General features: G+C 51.7%; 1 protein-coding gene across 1 annotated transcript; it reads left to right on the top strand.

Moving 5' to 3' along the window:
* The first annotated feature begins 680 nt into the window (after positions 1-680).
* Positions 681-7,812, top strand: LOC115758610 (collagen alpha-1(IV) chain). The gene is made up of 9 exons (XM_030699341.1): positions 681-770; positions 1,159-1,254; positions 1,769-1,817; positions 1,877-2,830; positions 2,887-3,383; positions 3,450-4,900; positions 4,960-5,934; positions 6,004-7,148; positions 7,203-7,812. The coding sequence occupies exons 2-9, from the start codon at positions 1,235-1,237 to the stop codon at positions 7,461-7,463; spliced, it is 5,352 nt and encodes a 1,783-aa protein (XP_030555201.1). The 5' UTR covers positions 681-770; positions 1,159-1,234; the 3' UTR covers positions 7,464-7,812.
* The last annotated feature ends 266 nt before the right edge of the window (positions 7,813-8,078 follow it).

Genomic DNA, 8,078 nt, shown 5'->3' with positions numbered 1-8,078 from the left:
TCAAATACATTAGGCTTTTATAAGCATCGATATATATCGATTTATCGGTTACTTGGGGTCATAGAGAAAAAACAAGCACATATACTCTACATTTCAAGTAAATAGAGCTTTTATAACCTCTTAAATGTGTTTAAAAATATGGTCTCAAAATCGATTTTTATCGATGCGTTAAATTTCAAGTTCCCAGCTCTTATAGGATATGGCTAGATCAGCTCAATTGTAGTCGCCCCACTTTTCTGGGGTCGGAAAAGGCAGCAACCTTTTGCCCGTGGCGCGCGTTGGCAGTCAAGCAATATACCCATGTTGAGATTATTTAACAATGGGTATTGCAAGAACAAAGAACAGCATCTAAGTAAGCGACTTAGTTTCAGACTTATCACCCATTTTCATTCATATTCATGTTCATATTGCCAGTTGGGTTAGCTGCGCGCTTTAATGTTGCTTCACCCATCCGTTCCACATGTTCCACAGCACACACACACCAACACACACACGCGCGCTCACACAGACGACACGGATAGCGTACGTGAGCTGAACATCGTTTGCCGCTCGTCACACTTCGTGCGAACGATCGTGCATTGGCCGTTTGGGTTTTTGGCTGGCTGAAGCTTATACTATAATTAGTCGTGTTCCGTCTTCTCGAGTAAGTAGGCTGCTTCTGTCTTTAGTCTTGGGTCGCCTGTTGCCTGTGCTGTGTGTGTGCCGCTCGCGCTCGCTTGTGTGTTCGTTCAGTACGCTCCAGTCGATCCATAAAGTTGGATCACTTTTCTGTAAGGAAGAGCAGCAAAAAAATATAAAAAAAATAGAAAACCAAAGAAAATAAAAACAAAATATTTAAATAATTCTCAATAAAAAAAAAAGAAAACAGTTAATTAAGTGCTTTGTTGCCTTTAATTTTAGTAGTTAAAATAATTGAACAATTTTAAATTATTTTAAGGCAAAGCTACACTTTGTCGAGCATAGTGCCTCTCAAACTGTAACGTGTGCGCTGCTTGAACTGCAACTGAAACAGAAACGCAAAAAACAAAACTTTTCAAATATATTAAAAATAAATTATTTTTTAAAAAATTTTTATGAATTATTTTATCCAACAAAAAGTTCTTTGAAATTTGTAAGAGATCATGAAAATTTTTAAGTGCCTACTTTTCTGCCTTGCAGGCCAGCGACGGCAACATATTTATAAGTTAACAAGGACAGCGGGAAATAACTGTGCGGCCAGAGTGCATAGGGCATCATGTTGCCCCACTGGAAGCGGTAAGTAACTGTTTATTCAAAATGTTGAAATTATAAAAATAATAGATGTATATAAATATGCCACATAATTTATTAGAAGAAAACTTTAGTCAGAAATATGTTTTGTTCAAATGCAGTCAGAAAATTGCCAGCGGCAATGCTTTCAAAACTGTCGCACGGTTCAGTCAGTCCAGTGCCTGTCAAATATGGCAAATCTAACGCACACAGTCGCAACGTTCGCCGCGTTGCGTTTCGGCTGCAAAAGAGACGAAGGCGCGCCGCTCTTAAGCAGCGCCGCTCTTAACGCTGCGCTCGCTCTCTTACACACACACACACACACACACACACACACACTGACAGAAGCACGCTGTCGTTCGCGATAAGCGACTTGACAGTTATTTTGGTTTAAACACATGACGTTATCGAACGGAACATAAACATAAAACGCAGCGAGGGTTTTCGAAATTAACCTTAACTGAACTTTAATTAATTATTGATTTATTTATTTGTTTGTTTGTTTGTTTGTCGCTTTCAGGCTGCTGTTCGCCGCTGTAATTGCTGGAGTATTAGTTAATACGAATGCTGTAAGCCTTAATTAAGCTGCGATTTGGCGGTCGATTAAATCAATGCGTATTATTTGCAGCAATTTTGGAAGAACCCTGGAGCCACGGGCTCAATTCAAGAGTCGGTGCGGCACCACAGCAGAGATGAGCCCAGAGAATCATTTGTGATTGATGAGAGTTACGATATTGTCGATTCGGCGAGCATACAGCGCGGCGGTCAACCGCCCAAGAACTGTACATCCGGCTTTGCGGGCTGTATGCCCAAGTGTATTGCCGAGAAGGGTAATCGCGGCCTGCCGGGTCCCGAAGGTCAGACGGGACCCAAGGGTATTAAGGGTTATTCGGGCCCAGAGGGTCCACCCGGTGACAAGGGTCAGAAGGGTGATCCGGGTCCGTTTGGAGCGCGTGGCTATAAGGGCGAACGTGGAACGCGCGGCATACCCGGCTTGCCGGGTGTAAGTGGTGTTCAAGGACCTGCCGGTAATCCTGGCTTGCCGGGTATCAATGGCAAGGATGGCTGTGACGGCTCCGAAGGTTTGCCCGGCTTGCAGGGTCTTTCTGGCATGGCTGGTCCACGCGGTTACCCAGGCGGACCAGGTCTCAAAGGCGAGAAGGGTGAGCCAGCCAAGGAGAATGGTGACTATGCCAAGGGTGAGAAGGGTGAGCCTGGTTTCGCCGGCCGCTCTGGCTACCCCGGACCCGAAGGACAACGTGGTGAGAAAGGCGAGCGTGGTGACACGGGTCCTTACGGACCGCCAGGACCTCGCGGTGATCGCGGTATTAAGGGTGAGAAGGGTGCCGCTTGCTTTGCCACAGCCATGCCCGGCGAAAAGGGAGACAAGGGCGAGAAAGGTGATCCGGCACCGAAGCTTCCAGTCCACGGCAGCGACACAGTTATGGGCCAGCGTGGTGATGTTGGCCAGAAGGGTGAAATTGGACCTATGGGCGAAAAGGGTGGCTTGGGACCGGTTGGTGAACCAGGACACGATGGACAGAAAGGCGAGAAGGGTTTGCCTGGTGGCGCTGGTGAAAGAGTAAGTCCTTGATGAACGAACCGTTAACAAATTCAGTCTAATGCCACATCTTATAGGGTCGTCAAGGAAACTTTGGTCCCCCAGGACCTGCTGGACAAAAAGGAGATCGTGGCGAAACTGGTCTAAATGGTTTGCCCGGCCAACCCGGTTTGAAGGGTGAGCCTGGGCGCCCGGGTAATTCTGGTGAACGAGGTCTAGTTGGTCCCCCCGGACCCCCTGGTGGTGGACGCGGCCAGCCGGGCGCACCTGGACCCAAAGGACCCCGCGGTTACACCGGTCAGCCGGGTCCACAGGGCCTGAACGGAATGGACGGTCCAATAGGACCTCAAGGCTACATTGGTCCCAAGGGAGGTCCTGGCGTGCCTGGTCATCCCGGTAATGAAGGTCCTGCCGGACAGAAGGGTGACAAAGGTAACGCCGGACGCTTGGGATCACAGGGTCCAGTCGGACCAATCGGCCACAATGGTCCTCCAGGACCTGAAGGACAAAAGGGTGAACCCGGTACCCCAGGCTACGGAGTACAAGGTCCTAAGGGTGATGACGGCATAAACGGGTAATGTCAAGCTCAACGCAACCTTTGCTTTTCGCTTTTTTTATATGAATTTCTCTCGTTGGATAGCTACCCTGGCCAGAAAGGCTCCAAGGGTGAGCGCGGCTACAAAGGAAATGCTGGTGTTCCCGGAGATTCCAAGTTGGGCAGACCAGGCACTCCGGGTCAGGCTGGTATTCCTGGACCTCAGGGTGATGCTGGACGCGACGGCATTCCTGGCGACAAGGGAGACATGGGTCCCAAGGGTGATGCTGGAGGCAAGTGTTCTTCTTGCCCGCCTGGTCTTAAAGGAGACAAGGGTGAACGTGGTCTGAACGGAATTCCTGGCAATCCTGGCGCTAGAGGACCGCCCGGTGAACGGGGATATGTTGGAGAACGTGGTGATGACGGCATTATTGGACAAATGGGTCCTCCAGGCGAGAAAGGAGAGGACGGTTACCCCGGTGCACCTGGTGCCACGGGTAAACCTGGTCAATCAGCATTTGTCGACTGGAGCCAAATTGTGCCTGAGAAGGGGCCAAAGGGAGAACCTGGATATCCTGGTGCTGCTGGTGTAAAAGGCGAGCGTGGTGACAGTGGAATACCCGGTGCGCCTGGTCTTAAAGGTGAAATGGGAGTGAAGGGAGACAAGGGTTACATGGGCCAAGCAGGCACAGATGGTTCACCTGGCAGTCCTGGTCGCGACGGCGTTGATGGATTCCCTGGCCAAAGCATCAAGGGAGAACCTGGTCGCCCCGGTTTCGATGGCTACAAAGGTGACAAAGGCACCTCAGGATACGTAGGACAAAAGGGAGAGCCGGGCACTTGCGCGGCCAGCGAACTTAAGGTTCCATTGAAGGGTAATAAGGGCGAGCGCGGTGCCACCGGTATGCCTGGACCCAACGGACCAATGGGCCAGAAGGGTGACATTGGCTTGCAGGGAGAAAAGGGCTCAACTGGTCCCCAGGGTCCACCTGGATTGGTCGGACCTCGTGGCATAACTGGACCTCGCGGTGAGAAAGGCAACCCCGGTCAGTTTGGTGCGCCTGGTAACGACGGTAAGGATGGACTCCGAGGACCACCTGGTCGTTTTGGCGAACGTGGACAGAAGGGTGAACAAGGCTTTACTGTTGCTGGACCACCTGGACCTCCAGGTCGCGATGGTTTGACTGGCGAGAAGGGAGACCGTGGTCCAGTTGGAGCTTTAGGCATGGTTGGACCTGACGGCAACCCTGGTTATCCTGGTGATAAGGGTGATTCTGGATTCCCTGGACAGCCTGGTTCCACAGGTTCTGTCGGTGAAAAAGGTGAACCCGGCCCTGTTGGTCCCGAGGGTCGTCCCGGACCACCGGGTACTCCCGGCATTGATGGCGTTCAAGGCCGTGATGGCGCCAAGGGTGAAGTTGGCAGCCCTGGTCTCGTTGGTATGCCTGGCAACAAGGGTGAGCGCGGTGCACCCGGTAATGATGGTCCCAAGGGCTTCACTGGTCCGGTTGGTGCTCCAGGCAAACGCGGTCCACTCGGAGCTGCTGGAATTCCTGGTAAGTCCTTTAACATGATTGACAAGTGCCAGTGTTAATGCTATGACTCCCACAAATAGGAATGAAGGGTGACAAGGGAGCCCGTGGATTAACAGGAAACGATGGCCTTCCCGGTGCCAGGGGTCCCACTGGACCACCCGGCATTATGGGTGTTAAGGGTGATATTGGACCACGGGGTCTACCTGGACAAGATGGATTACATGGTCTGGCTGGAGAGAAGGGTAACCAAGGTTTGCCTGGTTTCGATGGACCTCAGGGCGAGCCTGGAGATGCTTCCGAAAAGGGACAGAAGGGTGAACCCGGTGTCTCAGGACTACGTGGTCAAGATGGTCTACCCGGAGCTCCAGGTCAACCTGGCGAGAAAGGTTTGCCTGGCATTGCCGTCCACGGTCGCCCAGGCCCACAAGGTGAAAAGGGTGACACTGGACGTGACGGAATATATGGACAAGATGGTATGCCTGGTGAGAAGGGTGAGCCTGGCTTCCCCGGTGCTCCAGGACCAAAGGGAGACAAGGGCAATTCCGGACAGCCTGGTAATCCAGGTGCTCCTGGTCTTGATGGTCTGCCTGGACCACAAGGAAATCCTGGCCCGATCGGTTATCCTGGCCCCAAGGGCCTCAAGGGAGAGCGTGGCCCAGCTGGTGCAAACGGCTTGAAGGGTGCAATGGGTCTTGCCGGTAGGCAAGGATACCAAGGTGCTACTGGCTTGAAGGGAGACAAGGGCGAAAAGGGTCTCAGGGGCCCTGCTGCTCAAGTTGACATGCTTGCATTAAGAGGAGAAAAGGGTCTGCCTGGTAACCATGGTTTACCTGGATTGCAAGGACTTAAAGGCAACAAGGGCGACCAAGGTCCAATTGGCTACCCCGGCGAGAAGGGAGATCGTGGACTGAATGGACCAGCTGGTATTCCTGGCCTGCCTGGAACTCCTGGACCCAAGGGAGACATGGGATTGCATGGTGAGCCCGGCTATCCTGGCCCTGTCGTTAAGGGAGAAAAGGGTCTACCTGGACGTGCTGGCAAAAACGGACGTGAAGGTATGTAATAGGACGAATATCGTGAATTTGATTTATCATTGATTCGATTTAAACTCCACGTAACTAAAGGTGCTCCTGGATTACCTGGCATGAAGGGTGAGCGTGGATTGGCTGGCTTGCCCGGAAACGCTGGTCTAGTTGGCTTGCCCGGACCAATTGGTCCCATGGGTCCCAAGGGAGAACGTGGCTTGACTGGTGCACCTGGTATTGATGGCAGCGCTGGTTTGAATGGTGCAGCTGGAATTAAGGGTGAATCTGGTTATCCTGGACCTAAGGGTGATCGCGGTGTGCCTGGCTTCGAGGGACAGAAGGGTGAGAAGGGAGATCAGGGCATTGCCGGACCACCTGGCTTGAGCGGCCTACCGGGTCTTAAGGGAGACATCGGTGCTCCTGGTATGGATGGTCATCCTGGTCCAGTTGGCGCACCTGGTGAGAAAGGTTTCACCGGACCCAAGGGCCGAGATGGTCGTGACGGTCTGCCCGGTCTGCGTGGTCAAAAGGGTGAGCCCGGCCTGGTGCCACCGCCTGGCCCCAAGGGCGAGCCCGGACATCCTGGTCGCGATGGACAAAAGGGTGAGCCTGGACCACAGGGTGAACGCGGTCTGATTGGCATCCAAGGAGAGCGAGGCGAAAAGGGCGAACGTGGCTTAATCGGTCTAACTGGCCCGCCCGGCCGTCCTGGCCTCAAGGGTGAGCGCGGTGAGCAAGGTCTGATTGGCCTGGAGGGTGCTGTCGGACCCATTGGCTACAAGGGTGAACCCGGCCTGCCCTGCAGCGGTGCCCAGGACTATCTAACTGGCATTCTGCTGACGCGTCACAGCCAAAACGATCAGGTGCCACAGTGCGCACCCGGCCATGTCGAACTCTGGACCGGCTACTCGCTGCTCTATGTCGATGGCAATGACTATGCACACAATCAGGATCTCGGCTCGCCCGGCTCCTGTGTGCCGCGCTTCTCAACACTGCCAGTGATGTCCTGCGGACAGAACAACGTATGCAACTATGCCTCGCGCAACGACAAGAGCTTCTGGCTATCCACATCGGCCCCAATACCGATGATGCCGGTCAACAACAACGAGATCAGCAAATACATTTCCCGCTGCGTCGTCTGCGAGGCGCCAGCCAATGTGATCGCCGTGCACAGCCAGTCGCTGGCGATACCCAACTGCCCCAACGGCTGGGAGGGCCTATGGATCGGCTACAGTTTCCTCATGGTAAGTCCGAAATTTGCACAATGAAAGCTCACTCTATAGTATATAATATTCCAGCACACGGCCGTTGGCAATGGCGGCGGTGGTCAGGCGCTGCAATCGCCTGGCTCCTGCTTGGAGGACTTCCGGGCCACACCGTTCATTGAGTGCAACGGCGCGAAGGGACACTGCCATTTCTATGAGACGATGACTAGCTTCTGGATGGTCACGCTGGAGGATGGCGATCAGTTCCAGCGGCCCGAACAGCAGACCATCAAGGCGGGCAACCTGCTCTCCCGCGTATCCAGGTGTCAAGTCTGTGTGAAGAACTCGTCATAAGCGGACCACACGCAATAATTTTAATCTAAATGTAATGCCTTAACTATACCAACGAACAAACAAACAAACAAAAACACACACTCTCACACACACAAACACACACACACACACACACACACTAGAACCGAACACTGCTACCAAATTCCTTAAACTAACCAAAAAGAGAAAATACAAGAAGAGAAGACGTTGGACCGCTCGGAACTCGTTGCCATTTTTTTGTATCTGCCATTTTTTTACACGTTTTGCCAAAATGTTCTAAACCAATGTAAACTGCTTCTTAGTTACGAGTAAGTTAAGTAAATCAACAACAAATAAACTAGCCTGGTAATATGTAAAAAAAAAAAAAAAATAACATCGAATCTATAATAATTACCTGCCAGACGATTCCATTCACCATCCCGCGAAGCTGCATGCTCCATTTTTCTGCCATGTGAAATGTGAAGGAAATGCATAATCCGAAACAAAAACCAAGCAAATTATATACAACATTGTGCTAGCCAACTAAACGAAACACTGGAAACTGTTTATGAAACTAAAATAAAAATGGTAAAAATAAAGAAACATGTTTTGTAAAATTCGTAAATTGGAGCAACATAACCCTGTTTATTTCAGGCC

Source organism: Drosophila novamexicana, unplaced genomic scaffold (genome assembly GCF_003285875.2).
Source record: "Drosophila novamexicana strain 15010-1031.04,08,12 unplaced genomic scaffold, DnovRS2.1 tig00000193-arrow-pilon, whole genome shotgun sequence".
In the NCBI taxonomy this organism is placed as follows: domain Eukaryota; kingdom Metazoa; phylum Arthropoda; class Insecta; order Diptera; family Drosophilidae; genus Drosophila; species Drosophila novamexicana.
Note: the sequence above shows the minus strand (reverse complement) of the source record. Positions and strands in the feature narration are given on the sequence as shown.

Bases quoted from the DNA above. Each gene is read 5' to 3' on its own strand.
- LOC115758610 (XM_030699341.1), top strand. From the start codon at position 1,235: ATGTTGCCCCACTGGAAGCG. The intron at 1,818-1,876 runs GTAAGCCTTAAT...TATTATTTGCAG, and splicing joins TATTAGTTAATACGAATGCT to CAATTTTGGAAGAACCCTGG. The intron at 4,901-4,959 runs GTAAGTCCTTTA...TCCCACAAATAG, and splicing joins CGGAGCTGCTGGAATTCCTG to GAATGAAGGGTGACAAGGGA.